The 21244-nt window shown below is 40.7% G+C and overlaps 1 protein-coding gene and 1 long non-coding RNA gene across 4 annotated transcripts in view; one reads left to right on the top strand and one right to left on the bottom strand.

Annotated features, from left to right (window-relative positions):
* Window positions 1-8306: 8306 nt before the first annotated feature.
* On the bottom strand, window positions 8307-18098 carry LOC121816212 (uncharacterized). Of its 2 annotated transcripts, XR_009596102.1 has the most exons (3): window positions 17638-18098; window positions 16079-16325; window positions 8307-11493 (listed from the first exon to the last, which is right to left on the bottom strand). It is a non-coding gene; the product is annotated as an uncharacterized LOC121816212 (long non-coding RNA). The 2 variants fall into 2 exon arrangements; XR_006055686.2 differs by lacking the exon at window positions 16079-16325.
* A 132-nt stretch (window positions 18099-18230) lies between these two features.
* TRPC4AP (transient receptor potential cation channel subfamily C member 4 associated protein) overlaps window positions 18231-21244 on the top strand; it is a 70324-nt gene continuing 67310 nt past the window's right edge. For both annotated transcript variants that reach the window (XM_004014517.5, XM_004014516.5), the window contains exon 1: window positions 18231-18424. In XM_004014517.5, the coding sequence (XP_004014566.4) occupies window positions 18257-18424 (168 nt within the window). In that variant the 5' untranslated portion in view covers window positions 18231-18256. The remainder of the gene's footprint in view (window positions 18425-21244) is intronic.

Raw genomic sequence — 21244 nt, 5'->3', positions numbered from 1 at the left:
ATATATACACACACACACATACACACACACACCACATCTTTATCCATTCATCTGTTGATGGACATTTAGGTTGCTTCTGTATCTTGACTATTCTAAGTAATGCTGCATTGAGTATAGGCATGCATATCAGCATGTATATATCTTTTCAAATTAGCATTTTTATTTTCTTCAAATAAATACCCAGAAATGGAATTGCTAGATCTTAAGGGAGTTCTATTTTTAATTTTTTGAGAAATCTTTCATACTGTTTTCCACAGTGGCTACATCAATTTACATTCCCACCAACAGTATACAGGGGTTTCCTTTTCGTCACATCCTCGCTCACATTTATTTGTTGTCTTTTTGATGATAGCCATTCTGACAGGTATGAGGGAATATCTCATTGTGTTTTGATTTGCGTTTCCTGATGATTAGTGATGCTGAGCATCTTTTCATGTGTTCGTGTGTTATCGATATGTCTTCTTTAGAAAAATGCCTATTTATGTCTTCTATCCATCTTTTGATTGGGTTGTTTGTTTTCTTGATGTTGAGTTGATGTTGGATAATTAATCCCTTTTCAGATATATCATTTGCAAATATCTTCTCCCATTCAGTAGACAGCCTTTTCATTTTGTTGATAGTTTCCTTCTCTGTACAAAAGCTTTTTAATTTTATATAATCCCCCCCCCCGCCTTTTTTTTGGCTTTTGTTTCCCTTGCCTGAGACATAGCCAAAAAAATATTGTTAAAACCAATATCAAAGAGCATACTATGCTTTCTTCTAGGAGTTTTATGGTTTCTAGAAGGCAGTGGCACCCCACTCCAGTACTCTTGCCTGGAAAATCCCATGGACGGAGGAGCCTGGTAGGCTGCAGTCCATGGGGTCGCGAAGAGTTGGACACGACTGAGCGACTTCCCTTTCACTTTTCACTTTCATGCATTGGAGAAGGAAATGGCAACCTACTCCAGTGTTCTTGTCTGAAGAATCCCAGGGACGGGGGAATCTGGTGGGCTTCCATCCATGGGGTCGCACAGAGTTGGACATGACTGAAGTGACTTAGCAGCAGCAGCAGTCTTATGTTTATATGGTATGATACAGTTCACATTATTTCTAATAGTTTTTTGGTGGTATCTTTATAATTTTCTATAAATAGATTCTATATCATGTCATCAGTGAACAGTGACAGTTTTACTTCTTTTCCAACTTGTATTCCCTTTGTTTGGTTGTCTGATTGCTGTGGCTAGAACTTCTGATACTATGTTGAATAAAAGTGGCAAGAGTGGGCATCCTTGCCTTTTTCCTTATCTTAGAGGAAATGCTTTCAGCTTTTCATCACTGAGTATGATATTGATGATAGATTTGTCATATATGGCCTTTATTATGTTGAGATATGTTCTATCTGTATCCACTTTAAGAGTCTTTGTCATAAGTGGATGTTGAATATTTTTTGATAGGCAAGAAATAGACTTATTAATGTAGGACCCTATGAAGGAAACAAATAGGCAGGCAAGAGGGCTCTACCCCAAGAACTAAGTGGGCCACATTTTTATAATCAAAGGAGAAGTGGGGAGAGGGAGAAGACCACCTTATTCGTCTTCCTTTGTAAAGATGTTTTAGGAAAATGACGCACAAGAGGGTGGTCATGTCCCAGGTCTCAGGGTAAGTTCCTGGGACAGGCCACCAAGTGAGGTCCTTGGCTTCACACAGGAAAGAATTCAAGAGTGAGCCATAGTGAAGTGAAAGAGATACACACTCTATAGACAGGATATAGTCCCTCTCAAAAGACGAGAGAAACCCTGGGAGAAACACACCCCACAGACAGATTGTGGGCAGTCTTAGAAAGGGAGAGCAGCCAGAGAGGTGTTGAATTTTGTCAAACACATTTCCTGCATCTATTGAGATCATCATATGGTTCTATTTTTCAATTTGTTAATATGTGTATCACACTGATTTATGGATATCGGGCCATTTCTGGGATAAATTCCACTTCATCGTGGTGTATGAACTTTTAGTAAGATCTGACTGAAAGTTGGGGAGATGACAGCATCTAGAAACTAACAGCTACCATTAGCTATGGCTGCTCATAGAACCACAACCCACCCCACTCATTATTCAGAGCTTCTTTGTGGCCAAGGCTAACTCACCTCCACACTCTGGGATACCCTTGATCATCAGTCAACATACTGGATCTAGACCAGAGAGAAGAAGGAAAGTCCTTTCCTAAATCCTATTCTCTTCCCCAATTTACAGAGTGGCAATTTTAAAATTAAAGTATAATTGACTTACAATATTATACTATTTAGGTGTACAACAGAGTGATTTAATATTTTTAGGAGTACCACATAATGATTTGATATTTTTATACATCACAAAGTGATCACCAAAGAAAATTGTATTTTTCAGGAATTTATTAGCATGAAGTTGTTCTTTCTTATCCCTGATACTACTTACCTGTGCCCTGATTAGTCTTGCCAGAGATTTTAAATTTTATTATTCGTTTTTCAAGAACAAACTTTTGACTTGGTTGTTACTGTTAATTGTTATGTTTATTTTCTACTGTTCTAGTGTTGGCTTTTATTATTTTCTTTTTAAAAAATTCTTTCACATTTTATTACTAATCAGGTACTTTATTTTTTTATTGAAATGTAATTTACAGTATGATACTAGTTTCAAGTGTACAGCATAGTGATTCAGTATTTTTTATTGTTTTCTTCCTCCTACTTTCTTTGAGTGATTCTGATGAGGTTGTCTATCACTGTGGCATAACCTCGTGTGAGGGTATCTTCATTTGCTCCTCTGGAGGTCCGCTCCACCTTCTCTCCCCAACGAGGGTGGATTGTTCTCTACTCTTGTGGTCCTGTATGAACTACGCCGATGGGTTCACATTTTCCCTGGCTTCTACTTGGGTTCAGTCAGTGGGGTGTCTGGGCGGGAGATTGGCAAAAGGAAGTAGAATGAGGTCATGATATTTATTCCCATGGCTTTTTTCCAGCGGGGGTGCTTCAGGCTAGCTAGTCTCTCAGTTGAAGGTCACTGTTTCTCTCAGCTTCTTTTCAGGTGATGGTAACCTTTCCATTCCCTTATTCTTTCAGGCTTGGTAATGGTAATGGCTATGCTAGTACTAGCCCCAGATTACTACGCTATCCCTTGAGGTTCTCTTATACTCTGCCCATATACCTTTGTAAATAGTCTTTTTACTAAACCCTCCTCTCATCTTTCTAATTTGAGTGAGCTGGATCTTTCCTCTCAGGTGCCTAACTGTTATATCTAGAGACCATTCCGACTGGTACATGTTTTTAATTTAAAGTCTAAAGTTAACTGTTCTTTTTATACTTCTCCCAAATAAGAGAAAAACATTAGATTAACAAGGTTGCAGGATATAAGATCAATATACAAAAATCGATTTACTTCTGTATATTTGCAATTAAAATATAGAAATGAAATTAAACATTTCCACTTATAACAGCATAAAAGAAAATTATTTGGGAGTAAATTTAACAGAAATACAAGAAGATTTGTACACTGAAAACTACAAAACATTGTTAAAAGTTTAAAGACCTAAGTAAGTGGGAAAATATTTCCATTTTCATGGGTTAAAAGACATAATATTGTTAAGATGGCATTTGTACCAAAATTAGTCTACAGATTCAATGGAATCTCTATCAAAACTCAGTTGCCTTTTTTAGAGAATTGGACAAGCTGATCTTAAAAGTTATATAGAAAGTCAAGGGACCTGGAATAGTCAATACAATCTTAAAAAAGAACAAAGCTGGAGGATTCACTCATGATTTTAAAACTTACTACAAAGGTACAATAGAAAATGTGGTGCTGGCATAAGGGTAGACATGTAAATTAATGGAATAGAACTGAGAATACAGAAATAAACCTTCATGGTCAACTGATTTTTGAAAAAGGTGCCAAGGCAATCCAGTGGGGGACATTTTTAACAAATTATGCTGGCACAACTGGATATCTACTTGCATAAAAAAGATTTTGTACCACTATTTAATACCATATAAAAAACTAACTCTGTGAATCAAAGACCTAAATAGGAGCTAAAACTATAAAATTCTTTGGGGAAAACATAAATTTTTGTGACCTTGGATTAGGCAGTGGCTTCTTAGAAGACACCTTAAAGCACATGTAAACAAAAACAGATAAATTGGATTTTCTAAAAATTAAAAACTCTGTGCTTCAAAGGATACTATAACTAAAATGAAAAGACAGCCTACAGAATGGGAGAAAATATTTGCAAATCAAATAGCTGGTGAGGGTTTCATATCTGGAATATATAAAGAACTTTTACAACTCAACAGTAAAAACAGTGCAATGAAAAAATGGGCAAAGGAGACAGACATTTCTCCAAAGAAGTAAACAGATGGCCAACAAGCACATGAAAAAATATTTAACATCATTAGTCGTTAAGGAAATGCAAATCGAAGCCACAATGAGATTCCACTTCATGCCCACTAGGACATGGTGTCTTAGTCTATTTGGGCTGCTATAACAAGTTACCACAAACTAATTTGAAGTTAGTTATGAATGAAAGTGTGGGAGAATTTTTCATTTTTGGCAACATTGCCATAACTTTCAACTGAGTTTTGGTTAGGAATTTGCAGTGTGGTTTTTTCAGACGGTTCATAATAAGGAATATCTCAAACGTGAAAAATGTAGCATTTTTACTGAAATAGTTCAAATTGTTCTTTTTTTTTTTTTTTCAAATTGTTCTTAAATGGACTGTTTTCATGCTACAAAAATTGAGAATGAGAAGGTGAAAATGTAGGAAGAATGAATAGTGATATTGGGGAAAGTACTTAACATTAGTTAGCAGACAATGGCTTTATTTGTGTCTCATTAAGAAGAAAGGGTAGGGACTTCCTTGGTGGCTCAGTGGTAAACAATCCACTTGCCAGCGCAGGAGACGCGGGTTGGATCCCTGGTCTGAGAAGATCCCACATGCCTTGGAGCAACTAAACCTGTGTGCCACAACTGTGCTCTGAAGCCTCCGGAAACTGCAACTGCGGAGCCCTTGCGCCACAACCACTGGAGCCCGCATGCCCTGGAGCCGGTGCTCCACAAGAAAAGCCACTGCAATTAGAAGCCATTGCACCACATCTAGAGAGTAGCCCCCACTCTCTGCAGCTAGAGAAAAGCCCACACATCAGGGAAGACCCAGGACAGCCAAAAAAAAGGGTAAGTTTAGTAAGATAGTATTTTAAAAATATGACTTTATCAAATGTACAAAACCAAAAGTGACATATACTAACGCATTATTTGTAATGATACTCTTGCCAATGAAAACATCAATAAGCCAGCAATATTAAAAAGATGCATTGGAGAAGGAAATGGCAACCCACTCCAGTGTTCTTGCCTGGAGAATCCCAGGGACGGGGGAGCCTGGTGGGCTGCCGTCTATGAGGTTGCACAGAGTCGGACACGACTGAAGTGACTTAGTAGTAGTAGTAGTATTAAAAAGATACTTGGAAACATGACATGCTGAATCAGTCCCTTGAATATTTTCAAAAAAAAGAAAAGTATATATAATGTGATGGGACAGATTTTTCTGAGCCATAATGTAGCTATCAATGAGAAATCCTTATTATCATTGTATTGGATTGTATATTCGGTGCCAAAAGGGAAAACTGCTCACAAAGCTCCTGAAAAAATAAGAAACTGTTCTTCTGGCATATATATATTTTGCTTTTGTCTTTCTTCCAGTTTTATTGAGATATAAATTGACACACGACACTGTATAATGACTTGATTTACATAACATTATGAAATGATTTTCACAATAAGTTTAGTGAATATCCATCATCTCATATAGATACAAAATTAAAGAAATAGAAAAAAAAATTTCCTCATGATGAGAACCCTTATGATTTATTCTCTTAACTTTCATATATATAGTAGTGTTAATTATATTTATTATGTTGTATATTACATCCCTAGTATCTATTTACCTTATAACTGAAAGTTTATACCTCTTGACTACGTTCATCCAATTCCCAGCCCCCTCCCCCTGCCTCTAGTACCATAAATCTGATCTCTTTTTCTGAGTTTCTTTTTGAAGTACAACTGACCTGTGTACACTGTGTTAGTTCCTGTTACACAACATAGTAATTCGATATTTTTAGACATTGCAAAATGGTCACCTCAATAAGTCTAGTTACAGTCTGTCCCTGTAAAAGACATTACATAACTATTTATTTTATTAAAAAACTTATTTTGGCCTTGCTGCACGGCATGCAGGCTCTTAGTTCCTGGACCAGGGATTGAACCCACGTCTCCTGCATTTGAAGCACAAGGTCTTAACCACTGGACTGCTAGGGAAGTCCCCATAATTATTGACTGTATTCCCCACACTGGACCTTTCATACCCTTGACTCATTTCTTTTGTAACTTGAATTCTGGAACTCTTAATCGCTTTGATCTCTTTCCTCGCCGACCCCTGACTCCCTTCCCCTCTGCAGCCACCTGGTTGTTCTCTGTATCTCACTGTGTCTGTTTTGTTATGTTGCTTTGTTTCGGTTTTTAGATTCCACATATAAGTAAAATCATAGAGCATTTTTCTTTCTCTGACTTACTTCACTTAGCATATACCTTCTAGGTTCATCCAAGTTGTCACAAATGGCAATATGTCATTCTTTTTTGTGGCTGGGTAATATATATTTATACCACATACTCTATCCATTCAGCTATTGATAGGCACTTGGGTTGCTTCCATATCTTGGCTGTTGTAAATAATGCTACAGTGACCACAGGAGTGCATATCTTTTTTAATTAGTGTTTTTATTTTCTTTGGATAAATACCCAGGGGTGAAACCACTGAATTGTATAGTAGTTCCATTTTTAACTTTTTTGAGGAGTCTCTGTACTGTTTTCCACAGTGGCTGCATCAATTCACATTTCCACCAGTAGTGCAAAAGGGTTCTCTTTTCTCCACATCCTCACCTACGTTTGTTATCTGTTGTCTTTTTGATAATAGCCGTCTGACAGGTGAGAGGTGATATCTCATTGTGGTTTTGATTTGCGTTTCCCTGTTGGTCAGTGATGTTGAGCATCTTTTCATGTGCCTGTTGGCCATCTGTATGAAAAACACCTATTTGGATCCTCTGCCCATTTTTAAATTGGGTTACTTAGGTTTTGTTTTGTTTTTGATGTTAAGTTGTATGAATTCTTTGTCTCTTTTGGATATTAACCTCTTATTGGATATGAAATTTGCAAATACCTTCTCCCACTCAGTAGGTAGCCTTTTTGTTTTATTGACGGTTTCCTTCCCTGTGCTAAAGGTTTTTAGTCTTCTGGTATATTTTTTGTGGTGTACTGTTTTTATGGTAAATCAATAAACATACATCTTAGCAATAATATGATTTCTCCTTGAATCTTTGCAGAATTTTGAAAGTAGTGTTAATTATGGTATTGATTTTGTGATCTAACTTGAGAAAGACAAGTTGGGTATTGTATAATGCTTAGTTTATGCCTGAGATGAGTGGTAAGGCCATTTTAAGGAGGGTCTTGTTATGTATTTAGTTATTCTCTTCACACAAAACTGGATTTAAAATGTTTACAAAATTGACAAGTGCAATTTTGGTCAATATAAATTAGTCTGGAAGAATTAAAATATGACAAAGGCATTTTTAAAATGTTAGCAGCATCTGAAAACGATGTTATTTGGCATAGTCTTACAGGTTGTAAATCTTTGGAAAACAAATTTTGCTGAAATTCATGTGTATGTTTGGCAGAAACAGTGGAAGTTGTTCATTTTATTAAAGGAAGTCAACAGAATAGCCAATTTTTGGAAAAAAATTCTTCAGGGATTAGAGGTGACCTACCACTTATTTTATCATATCAGAGTTAGTTGGTAGTCATAATGGAAAGTCTGAAGTCCATTACAAGAATACAAGAATAAAATTCCTATTTTTCTAGCCAAAAAACAATCTCATTTGGAAAATCTTTTCAAAGTTGTTTTTTTGGAATAACAATGTTGGCCTATTTGACTGACATATTTTTTTAACATTCTTAGTGAATTAAATTAGAAAGTTCTTAGGAAACCCAGTCCAACATTTCAAGCCTATCCAAGCATTTCAAATGATATTACTGCAATGGCAAGCAAAATTTCAATATATTAGGTTGGTGCAAAAGTAATTGCGGTTTTGCACTGTTGAACTTTGCTGTTTGGTATTAGAATACATTCTTAAATGTGGTTATGTTATACATCATTTTAATTGCATTTCTCACTTTCTGTTTTTTTGCTAATGACATTACTTGCAGTTTATGTTATATTTATTTTGGACTATAGAAATGATGTTAAGACAAAAAGCAAATTTGAGCAACCTTTTTTATTCGAGTTCAAAATGGGTCATAAAGCAGTGGAGACAACTAGCTACATCAACAATGGATTCGGCCCAGAAACTGCTAACAAATGTACAGTGCAATGGTGGTTCAAGAAGTTTTGCAAAGGAGACAAGAGCCTTAAAGCTGAGGCGCATAGTGGCCAATCGTTGGAAATTGAGAACGACCAACTGACAGCAAACATTGAAGCTGATCCTCGTTATAATGATTTAAAATTCACGGTCCGAAACTGCAATTACTTCTGTACCAACCTAATACATGCCACTGGTTCCATGGTTTTCAAGTGTGGCCCCTGGTGCAGAAGCAGCAGCATCACCAGAGAACTTGTTAAAAACGTAAACCCATGGGCTCCACCCCAGAACTTCTGATTCAGAAAAGGGAGGGCCAGCAGTATGTGTTTTAACAAGCCTTCCAGCTGATTCCCAGGTGGCGCTAGTGGTAAAGAATCTGCCTACCAATACAGGAGAGGTAAGAGACGCGATTTCGGTCATACCTGAATGGTCTAGCGGTTTTCCCTACTTTCTTCAATTTTAGTCTGAATTTGGTAATAAGGAGTTCATGATCTGAGCCACAGTCAGCTCCTGGTCTTGTTTTTGTTGACTATATACAGCTTCTCCATCTTTGGCTGCAAAGAATATAATCAATCTGATTTCGGTGTTGACCATCTGGTGATGTCCATGTGTAGAGTCTTCTCTTATGTTGTTGGAAGAGGGTGTTTGCTATGACCAGTGCGTTTTCTTGGCAAAACTCTATTAGTCATTGCCCTGCTTCATTCTGCATTCCAAGGCCAAATTTGCCTGTTACTCCAGGTGTTTCTTGGCTTCCTACTTTTGCATTCCAGTCCCCTATAATGAAAAGGACATCTTTTGGGGGTGTTAGTTCTAAAAGGTCTTGTAGGCCTTCATAAAACCGTTCAACTTCAGCTTCTTCAGCATTACTGGTTGGAGCATAGACTTGGATAACTGTGATATTGAATGGTTTGCCTTGGAGACGAACAGAGATCATTCTGTCGTTTTTGAGATTGCATCCAAGTACTGCATTTTGGACTCTTGTTGACCATGATGGCTACTCCATTTCTTCTGAGGGATTCCTGCCTGCAGTAGTAGATATAATGGTCATCTGAGTTAAATTCACCCATTCCAGTCCATTTTAGTTCGCTGATTCCTAGAATGTCAACGTTCACCCTTGCCATCTCTTGTTTGACAACTTCCAATTTGCCTTGATTCATGGACCTGACATTCCAGGTTCCTATGCAATATTGCTCGTTACAGCATTGGATCTTGCTTCTATCACCAGTCACATGCACAACTGGGTATTGTTTTTGTTTTGGCTCCATCCCTTCATTCTTTCTGGAGTTACTTCTCCACTGATCTCCAGTAGCATATTGGGCACCTAATGACCTGGGGAGTTCCTCTTTGGTATCCTATCATTTTGCCTTTTCATGCTGTTCGTGGGGTTCTCAAGGCAAGAATACTGAAGTGGTTTGCCATTCCCTTCTCCAGTGGACCAGGTTCTGTCAGACCTCTCCACCATGACCCGCCTGTCTTGGGTTGCCCTGCGGGCATGGCTTGGTTTCATTGAGTTAGACAAGGCTGTGGTCCTAGTGTGATTAGATTGACTAGTTTTCTGTGAGTATGATTTCAGTGTGTCTGCCCTCTGATGCCCTCTTGCAACACCTACCATCTTACTTGGGAAATAGATGGGGAAACAGTGGAAACAGTGTCAGACTTTATTTTTTCGGGGTCCAAAATCACCGCAGATGGTGACTGCAGCCATGAAATTAAAAGACGCTTACTCCTTGGAAGGAAAGTTATGACCAACCTAGATAGCATATTCAAAAGCAGAGACATTACTTTGCCGACTAAGGTCCATCTAGTCTAGGCTATGGTTTTTCCTGTGGTCATGTATGGATGTGAGAGTTGGACTGTGAAGAAGGCTGAGTGCCGAAGAATTGATGCTTTTGAACTGTGGTGTTGGAGAAGACTCTTGAGAGTCCCTTGGACTGCAAGGAGATCCAACCAGTCCATTCTGAAGGAGATCAGCCCTGGGATTTCTTTGGAGGGAATGATGCTAAAGCTGAAACTCCAGTACTTTGGCCACCTCATGCGAAGAGTTGACTCATTGGAAAAGACTCTGATGCTGGGAGGGATTGGGGGCAGTAGGAGAAAGGGATGACCGAGGATGAGGTGGCTGGATGGCATCATGGACTCGATGGACATGAGTCTGAGTGAACTCCGGGAGATGGTAATGAACAGGGAGGCCTGGCGTGCTGCGATTCATGGGGTCACAAAGAGTCGGACATGACTGAGTGACTGAACTGAACTGAACTGAACTGAAGAGACACGAGTTTGATCCCTGATTTGGGAAGATCCTTTGGAGGAAGAAACGGCAACCCACTCCAGTATTCTTGCCTGGAGAATCCCATAGACAGAAGAGCCTGGCGGGCTACAGTCCATAGGGTCACAAAGAAGTGGACACAACTGAAGCAACTTTGTATGCTCAACTTGGCCAGGTGATTCTGATGTAAGCTCACGTTTCAGAATCAGGGTATTTGATGTCCCCATCATTGTTGTAAGAAATCGATGAAACCTTATTAATGAAAGCAGCTCAAATTAAATGAAATAAAATTAGAGCTTTTCATTGCCCCTTATCTCTTATTGTTGGTATTAATGTTATGCTGGCTTCACAATAACAGTCGGGGAATATTACTTCTTTATCTGGCTTTTGGAAGAAATTATATATGACTGGTATTATTTCTTCCTGAAAAGGTTGGTAGATTTCATAGTCATTTGGGACTGAATTTGTGTGTGTGTGTGTATGTATGTGTGTGTAGGGGGGGGGGGAGGTTTTTAAATTATAGATTCAATTTCTTTAATAGTTATGGGATTATTCCAATTTTCCATTACTTCTTGTGTCCATTTTGGTATAGATTTTTTTCCTAGAAATTTTATTTCATCTAAATTTTCAAATGTCTAGGCATAAAATTGTAATTATATCCTCTTACGAGTTTCTGAATGCTGAAGAATCTCAATTTTTGACACTAATTCCTGGTGGGAATCTGTTCTGTTTTCTTCTTAGGGGTTCTTCTAATTTGATTTGATTGCTTTCTAGGATTGCAGCACAATAGTCAATCTGGGACTTCTTTTCCTTGTACTGAAGCTTTAAAAAACAGAAAAAGGATGGTTATGTAAGATATAAATATTGGAGAAAGATGAGATATGGGTGTAAGGGAACTGTTAGTATTATTCTTGCAACTCTTTAGTAAATCTAAAATTATTCCAAGTTAAAAAAAATTTTTTTAAGAATAAAAAAATGGTATTAATCATCCACTATTCATCGTTTCACTCAAGGACTTTGGCCTGTTTTTGAGACTCGAATTCACCAGAGAAGTCAAATTTGTCGCCTGTCAAGAAGTTCCCAAGAATTATGGGAAAGACTCAGAGGCAGTGGCTTTTACTTAGATTTTTTTCTTTCTTTTCAAAAGAGACCTCTTTTTTTTTTTTTTTTTTGATTCTTTCCAAAAAGGAGTTTCAAAAAGGGATAATTATACAATTGCAGGAAATAAGGTTTTGAATGTCTTTTGAACTATATGTATGTTAGGAGGAGGGGAAGTAATCTTGTTACTTTATCCTTCTGTCAGATGCAGTCTACCAGGAAGTTGAAAGAAACCACGAGAACTAAGTATAGAACAAAACTAAAAATGTTGGTGAGCAAGGGTTAGGTTGTGAGAGTCTGACCAGAAATGCTTCCAGAGTTCCGCAAAGAATAGGCACTTAGTCTTAAAGAAAATGTGGGCTTTGCAGGAGTTGGGTCTTCTCACCCAGGAGGTCTCTAAGGATCCGAGTCTGCCTGGAACATGAAGGGGATGTGGAAGAATGGTGGGAATCAGGGTGGAGTGTGTTACTCAGTTGTGTCAGACTCTTTGGAAGAATGATGGGAATCAGGGGTGTGTGTGTTATGTGTGTGTTACTCGCTCAGTTGTGTCTGACTCTTTGCAACCCCATGGACTGCAGCCCACCAGGCTCCCCTGTCCATGGAACTCTCCAAGCAAGAATAATGGAGTGGGTTGCCATTTCCTTATCTTCCCAACCCAGGCAGGGATGGAACCCAGGTCTCCTGCATTGCAGGCAGATTCTTTACCAGCTGAGCCACAAGGGAAGCCCCTTTGACAACAGAGGAAAGGTTAATTACTATCATCCTAGGGAAAAGGTTGGGCTTCCCAGGTGGCTCAGTGGTAAAGAATCCACCTGCCAATGCAGGAGATGTAGGTTCGATCTCTAGGTTGCAAAGATCCCCTGGGGAAGAAAATGGCAACCCACTCCAGTATTCTTGCCTGGGAAATCCCATAGACAGAGGAGCCTGGCAGGCTACAATCCACGGGGTCTCAAAAGAGTCAGACACGACTTAGCAATTAAAACAACAAGTTGGTGGGGGGAACAAGATAGCTTCAGTCTTGAGGCCACATATTACTTATTAATTACAAAAGGAAAAATGTACCTTTCCAATAAGACACTTGGCAAATACCACTTAGGCCAAGAGATCAACCTTGGCATCATTAACAATGGGATAAATTTATATTATTTCATCCTGATGTGAACCAGTGGGAAAGATACCATCAACTATATAGTATTCTTGCTAGAAAATCTGAACCCTAATCTAATCAAGAAATCCAGATAGTAGGGCATTCAGCAAAATTGGCCCAGACCCTTAAAAACTGTCAGTGTCATGAAGACAGAACAGATGAGAGGACTCTTAGACATTAAAAGACACTAAAGAGATATGATATTCAAAAACAAGGCATGATCCTTGATTGAATCCTGTTGGGGGGGGTGGTGGGAGGAAGACCCTGTAGGACATCTTGGGGGCAACTGCAGACAATTGAATGGAAGGTGATATTATATAACATTAAATTTCTTTAATGTGATGGTGATGTGATGGTGTCATAGTTATTAGAAGCAGGTCCATATTCTTGGGAAATAATATGCTAAAGTATTGAGGTATAGTATCATGATATCTGTAATTTACTTTCAAATGGTTTGGGAACAAATTTGATGTGTATATGTATGTGTATATATATATATGCAGATAGAGAAAAATAAAGATAAAATAATGTAAACAATTGATGAGTTTAAGCAAGAATATCTGAGTATTCATAGTATTATTCTTTCAACTTTTCTGAAGATTTGAAAATTTCCCCCAAAAAACTGGAGGGAAAATAAAACATTGCAAATAAACTGCTTGGCCAATGGTAAATTCCCACCCCCTGCCCGCCGAAAAAGAAAAGGGTGGGTCTTACATAAGCATATAAGCTCCATGAGGGCAGAGATTTTGTTTCTTTTATTTAGCACTGTATCCCGAGCGCCTGGCAAGTGAAACCGTACCCAATAAACATTTTTGAAACAAATCCTTGAAAAGTTGTACATTAGAAATGTAATGTGTAAAATATAATCGTTGGAAATAACAGCAAAGGACGATATATGAACAGCTGTTTCTATGGTCTGAATATAACTGTGCCAGTTGCTTTGATTAAAATGACTTTTCTATGTTGAAAAATTTTAAAAATTGCCCCAGAAAATCCATCTGCCCAGTTGAGTAACTCATTTACAAGAAGTGATAGTCTCTGAGTAGTATCAGCATGTTTGGTTAAACCATTTGGGATTAATGTGGGGTGTGGAAATTAGCCTATTAAGAAGCTTCAGTTTTTCTAACCGTGATCCCAATTGACATCAACTGGGCTCTTTTGGGAGGGGTCCTACGCCCTCTGGTGGTGAAAGACACTCATCTGGTTTCTATGGAAAAGACTGGCAGAAAAGAGATGAAGTGGGAGTGCCTTTACCCAGAGGCTTCTGAAAACCTGGGGATTCAATCCCTGGGCTGGGAAGATTCCCCTGGAGGAGGAAATAACAGCACACTCCAGTACTCTTCACTGGAAAATTTCCACGGACTAAGGAGCCTGGTAGGCTACAGTTCATGGGGTTCTCAAAGAGTTGGACATGACTGAGTGACTTCACTTTCACTTTCTGAAAACTTATTTCCTAGTTGGTAGTGACCTTGGGACTGAACTTGAAGTGATCATTTTTGACTCAGTGAATAGACAGATTTGGGGAATGCCTGGGCCAGGCTGGGTTGAGGAACGTACAAATTTAGGAACGGACAGTGACATTTGTGGTTGGGTCACAGCTGAGATGGGAAGACTTGCCTTCAGCATGATGAGTGCCAAGGGAAACCTGAAGGGCCATTTGAACTGTAAGATCTGTCAGGATCCTGTCTCCCAGTTGTGACAAAGATGAGACAGTCTAGTCCACCATACCTATTGGGTTGTTTGGTTTTCCTTGATTTTTGTAGGTGTTAACGCATCTGTTCATTAATTTACTGAGCCAATAAGTCAGAAAGCAACAGTTAGAACTGGGCATGGAACAACAGACTGGTTCCAGATAGGAAAAGGAGTGCGTCAAGGCTGTATATTGTCATCCTACTTATTTAACTTATATGCAGAGTACATCATGAGAAAAGCTGGGCTAGAGGAAGCACAAGCTGGAATCAAGATTGCTGGGAGAAATATCAATAACCTCAGATATGCAGATGACACCACCCTTATGGCAGAAAGTGAAGAGGAACTAAAAAGCCTCTTGATAAAATTGAAAGAGGAGAGTGAAAAAGTTGGCTTAAAGCTCAACATTAAGAAAACGAAGATCATGGCATCCGGTCCTATCACTTCATGGCAAATAGATGGGGAAACAGTGGAAAAAATGGCTGACTTTATTTTTCTGGGCTCCAAAATCACTGCAGATGGTGATTGCAGCCATGAAATTAAAAGACGCTTACTGCTTGAAAGGAAAGTTATGACCAACCTAGATAGCATATTGAAAAACAGAGACATTACTTTGCCAACAAAGGTCCACCTAGTTAAGGCTATGGTTTTTCCTGTGGTCATGTATGGATGTGAGAGTTGGACTATAAAGAAAGCTGAGTGCTGAAGAATTGATGCTTTTGAACTGTGATGTTGGAGAAGACTCTTGAGAGTCGCTTGGACTGCAAGGAGACCCAACCAGTTCATCCTAAAGGAGATCAGTCCTGGGTTTTCACTGGAAGGACTGATGTTGAAGCTGAAGCTCCAATACTTTGGCCACCTGATGTGAAGAGCTGACTCACTGGAAAAGACCCTGATGCTGGGAAAGATTGAAGGCAGGAGGAGAAGGGAATGACAGAGGATAAGATGGTTGGATGGCATCACCAACTCAATGGACATGGGTTTGGGCGGACTCTGGGAGTTCATGATGGACAGGGAGGCCTGAGGCCTGGTGTGCTGCGGTTCATGGGATCGCAAAGAGTCAGACATGACTGAGCGACTGAACTGAACTGAAGAATGCATCTGTTCATTAATTTACTGAGCCAATAAACATATTTGATCACCTACTATGTATCAAGTTCTATGTGCTGGGGATATAAATGCAGCAATGAGCAAAGACCCGAATTATCCTCTAGGCAGGGGGAGGGGTGCAGAAAGTGAAAAACCATGTTAGGTCAAACAAAGCAGGTAATAAGATGGAGAGCGTAAGTAAGGAGTGCGAGGGCTGTTTTTATATGGATGGTAGGGAAGGTCTCTCCTTGAATAGAAACCTGGAGTACATGAGAAAGCAAGCCATTAAGAAAGCTTCCAGGGGATGAGAAGTTTTGGCTGAGAGCACACTGTAAGTTTCTCACACATTCTGGATACTGACTGTTTCCCAAAATATTCCCTTACCTTTTATGGTTGTTTATGCTGTCTTACGGAGAAGGCAATGGCAACCCTCTCCAGTACTCTTGCCTGGAGAATCCCATGGACAGGGGAGCCTGGTGGGCTGCAGTCCATGGGATCGCGAAGAGTTGGACACGACCGAGTGACTTCACTTTCACCTTTCACTTTCATGCACTGGAGAAGGAAATGGCAACCCACTCCAGCATTCTTGCTTGGAGAATCCCAGGGACGGCGGAGCCTGGTGGGCTGCCATCTATGGGGTCGCACAGAGTTGGACACGACTGAAGCAACTTATCAGCAGCAGCCTGCTGTCTTATGGGGCTTCCCTGGTGGCTCAGACAGTAAAGAATCTGTCTGCAATGTGAGAAACCTAAGCTCAATCCCCAGGGTGGGAAGATCCCCTGGAGAAGGAAATGGCAACCCACTCCAGTATGCTTGCCTGGAGAATCCCATGGACAGAGGAGCCTGGCAGGCTACAGTCCAAAGGGTCGAAAAGAGTTGGACATGAACGAGCAACTAACACTACAGTGTCTTATACAGAAGGCTTTAATATTGTTACGGTCAAACTTGTCAATCTTTTCCTCTTCATGACTTCTGGGCTATATGATTGAGAAGAACTTTCATACCCCCAAATCATAAAAGTAGTCCCATAGATTCACTTCTACTGTTTTTATACTTTGATTTTTAACATATATAATTTACATTTCATAAGTTTATGAGGTATAATTTACATACAATAAAACTCACCCACTTTGAGTCTAATGATTTGTAGCCAACTTATGGTTGTATAACCATTAGCACAATCCAGCTTTAAAACTGTACTTTGATTTTGTTACATACAGCTTTTAGTATGTCTGAGATTCATTTTAGCTTTTGGTGTAAAGTTCAACACCTAACTTTTTTTTTTTTTTCTTTCCCCATTGATTTGAAATGTCTCCCTTACCACATGTTAAGTTTCCATGCATACCTGAATCTGATCTTGATCTCCTTGTTTCAGGGGTCACAAATAGGGTTTTATTTGGCCCATGGGGTTTTCAAAATTGGGTAATTTCACATAAAAATTCAGACTTTTGGCCTTTCTGGAAAAAACCAGACAATTCAGCAACAACCTGCTGGAGGCGAGTAGAGCCCACTCCCTGCAGATGGGAATGAGGATGATGACCACAATCCCAGGTTACCAGAAACAGCCGCTTTATATGCTTACTGTCCTGTTGTAATTAATAGCACTCTTTCATTCTCAAAAATGTTCTGGTTTGGGCAATAAATTATGAGTTACAATCTCTACCATTCCTTATTGCACCACACCCAGCATTCCTCTTTCATTTATGTTATTAATACAAGACCCCCTCCCAGAACGAAAAAAGAAAAGGAGACGCCACGATCCTACCACAGAAGTTTGCCCAAAGCATGATTATTTGGGCTCAGAGTAGAGTAAGAACATCCTGGTGGGGAGAAATCAGGTCAGGTTTCCTCTGACAGTGAATATGATGTCACAATTTACCAACCATTTCCCCTTCCCTTATTTCATTTAACTTCACAGCAACCTACCAAGTTACACAACTTACCCTACTGTGCGTCTGAGTAGGGATGTGCTGTCTTCCCCTGTAACTCGCATTCCAAAACAGGGACCTAGTTATCTTCTCTGCTCACCACTGCTTTTCCAGGGACCGCTCGGTGCTGGGCGCAGAGCTGGCTCCAAGGAACTATGTATTGGCTGAATAGGCTCCCAGGAACTACCGATTGAATGAACTCGGGAAAATGAGGCTCGGGGAGGTCCGTGGCGAGTCTCAGCAGAAAGAAGCAGGTGGGAATCAGAACAGGCGGCCTGATTCCTGGTCTGGAACCCAAGACCTTTTCCTAGTCATTTGACTCTAACCTCCCCAAATTGGCAAGAAATGGGAGACTGCGCACGCAGGGACTTGTCTTCGACCTGGAGGGACCTCAGTGAAATGCTGGACCGAGGGGCCCAAAGGACAAGTGGCGCAAGAAACGCCTCTCTCTCATCTGCCCGCTTGGGAGCAAGACTACATTTCCCAGCAGCCCCCGCGGCACGCACAGCCCCTGCCACGCGGCCTGCGCCTCCGCCGTCGGCCCACTGGGGGCGCTGCGGCGACCCCTCTGCCGCCCCGTAGAAATCTCCGCGGCCCCGGGGCCGCTTGCTTCCTGTTTGTAGGACGAGGAGACATGGCGGCGGCGCCGGCGGCTGCTGGGTCTGGGGCCGGCCGAGGGCGACGGGCGGCGGCAACGGTGGCGGCTTGGGGCGGATGGGGCGGCCGGCCGCGGCCGGGTAACATTCTGCTGCAGCTGCGGCAGGGCCAGCTGACCGGCCGGGGCCTGGCCCGGGCCGTGCAGGTATGAAGCCGGCCCGGAGGGGCGGGGCGGGGTGGACCGGGCGGGAGCTGGCGGGGGGCCGGGGAAGAGGCCTTTCCAGGCCGCCGCAGTACGGGCCTGACCCCTCTTGGCCGGTCGCTGGGCCTCTCTGAAGGCTGTCCCGACGCTGTCAGCCGCGGCGGGGCAGTGGGCAGCGGCGGGCTAGAGGCCCCGGGTTAGGGACCGAGCCGGGCTGGGCTGCATCGGGCACTGATGGCGTGTACGAGTCCTGGGCCCAGCTCCTGGATCCTCCCTTCCTTGCGCCACGTCTGCACGTCTGGGGGACCCTGGGCGAGTTTGCTTTAGCCTCTACGGGCCACGAGTTTCTCCGCGTTGAACTGGGCGGTGGGTCATCATTGCAGCCACCAAACGGTTCCCAGGTCATCATAAATGTCATTCTCTCGGAGGCCTTTCCTTGACATAACCCCTCCCCCGCTTCTAAAGTAGGTCCCCATTGTTATTCAGTTACAGCCCAGAATTCATTTGGTTCACATCACTTTCTTAGTCTCTAATTACATATTTCTTTGTTGTCTTCTCTTTTTCTCGCCTGTATCTTACATTCGGCTGAGCTCCAACGGGTGCAGGGACTGTATCTGTGTTGCGTGTGTAAAGCGTCATGGTTAACAGCTAGGGTTCCAGGAGTCAGGCCTGGATTCAGAACCCTGCTGTCTCTTGATTGGGCAAGTTTACCTTTCTGTGCCTCAGTTTCCTCATTTGTAAAATGAAGATGATAATTAGTAACCAACCTGTTAAGGTGTTGTGAGGATCAAAGACAATTGTGTAAAGCGTTAAATGCATTTCTGGTGCATAGTAAAAAGCTGAAGAGTAATCAGTTAATACTAATGCAGTACTTGTTATCTAGCTTACTCTACGTGGCTATTATATGATTAGTTTTTTTTTTTTTTTTAATGAATGAAGGACACTGCTTTAGAGTAAATCAGGATGAGTAAGACCAAGGTTGCTTGCTCCTCCCCTTCCCCCTCACCTTGTTCCCAGAAGTTACCTTGTAAACACTCCTGTAAAACATTAGCTTAACTTAAGGACAGCTTTTGCATAAAGAAACTTTTAAGTATGTACAGGAAACTAATAAAGTGGTTGGTGGAGTGGGAATTGGGTAGATGAGGGAGAGAATGAGAGTGAGATTTTTCATAGTAACTTAGTTTTGAGCCATTTTAATATTATATGGTTAAAAGGACATATATATATATATACACATATATGTGTGTGTGTGTGTTTGTATAGGGTTACAGATGAAGAAGCAGTTCTGGGTGAGCAGTATTTTCCTTGCCATAAGATAACCATAGATGAGCAACTTTTTTCCCTTTGCATTCTTCTCTATCTGCCTTAAGATCCTGGAAATACTTGCTCTGTCCTTTAACCCAAAGACTCTTACTGACCTGAGTAGGTAGGAGTGGGCAGAAAGGGAACTCAACTCACCTTTACTGAGTACATACTTTGGATCAAGCATTGTGCAAGTTATACTGTGTCTTTATTTCATTCTCAAGTCTTTTGAATCAAGTGTCAGGACTCATCTCTTAACACAGATGAAGAAACTTAGGCTCAGAAAGATTAGGCAATTTGCTCCCAAGCACTCTTCTTGATAATCTTCTGTGTTCTGAGAGCAATAGAGAACCACCAAAGTTCTTTAACTCAATGAATGAAAGAGAATTAAGTTCTTTACACATATTTGTACCCAATGCTGGATGGCTTGGAGTGGAAGGAGACTGGAGGAACTCATCGGATAGAAGGTGCTGGAATGTTCTTGAGCCCCATTTATAGTCTGTGGTAATAATTGATTACCACATTAATTATGACCATTAGTATGGTAATCAAGTTGTATACAGACAGGTGTGGGAGCTATATCAGAAGTTGAGGCTGAGGTTCCTTTCCAAAACTATAGTGAGGATCAAGTGGGGATCTTCATCTTTCATATGTGTCCCTTCTTAGTAGCTTTCTTTGATCTCGTCCTTGTTTCACTCTTTTTCCTCCCCCCACATTGCAGAGTGAATGATTTCCTCACAGGTATTTCCATGACACAGTGAGTATATTCTCTTATGGCCTGTGGAATACTTGGAAAGACCAGGTTAAAATTTTCTTCTTTGCGTTTTAAACACATAATGTAAAGTTTACCAACTCATTCATTTTTAAGTGTGCAGTCAGTAAGTAGTCACATTGTTGTGAAGCAGATCTCCAGAATTTTTTCATCTTGTAAATCTGAAACTTGAGCCATTAAACTACTCTTTTCCCCTTCTCACAGCCCCTGGTAACCACCATTCTACTACTTTCTGTTTCCATGAATTTGATTATTTTAAATACCTCATATAAGTGGAATCATGCATTGTTTGTCTTTTTGTGCCTGGCTTATTTAACTTAGTACAATGTCTTCAAGGTTCATCCGTGTTGTAGCATGTAACAGGAACTCCTTGGGAAAAACCAGATTTTGAAGTAAGATGGACCTGTATTGAAGCCTAGTTCTGTCATTTATTGGTAGGTTATATTATATAACCTCTCTTAACCTCAGTTTCATTCTTTCTAAAATGGCAGTGGTAACATCTTCTTAGTGCTGTTGGGGGAGAAGTTAGTAGAATAATGTATCTAAAAAGCTTGCCCAGTATAGGGCATATAGTAGGTGCTCAGTAAATCGTTGTCATCAGCTCATAGATCTGAGACTGGGCCTCTTGAAAGACTGTGTTTTATTTTTTTATGTGTCTGCAGAGCCTGAAACAGCACCAGTCATTTGATCCTCAGGACTCAGGAAATTGTTTGACTTGAAATACTGTATCTGAGGGCTTTGTCTTTCTC

Source organism: Ovis aries, chromosome 13 (genome assembly GCF_016772045.2).
Source record: "Ovis aries strain OAR_USU_Benz2616 breed Rambouillet chromosome 13, ARS-UI_Ramb_v3.0, whole genome shotgun sequence".
Classification (NCBI taxonomy): Eukaryota; Metazoa; Chordata; class Mammalia; order Artiodactyla; family Bovidae; genus Ovis; species Ovis aries.
Note: the sequence above shows the minus strand (reverse complement) of the source record. Positions and strands in the feature narration are given on the sequence as shown.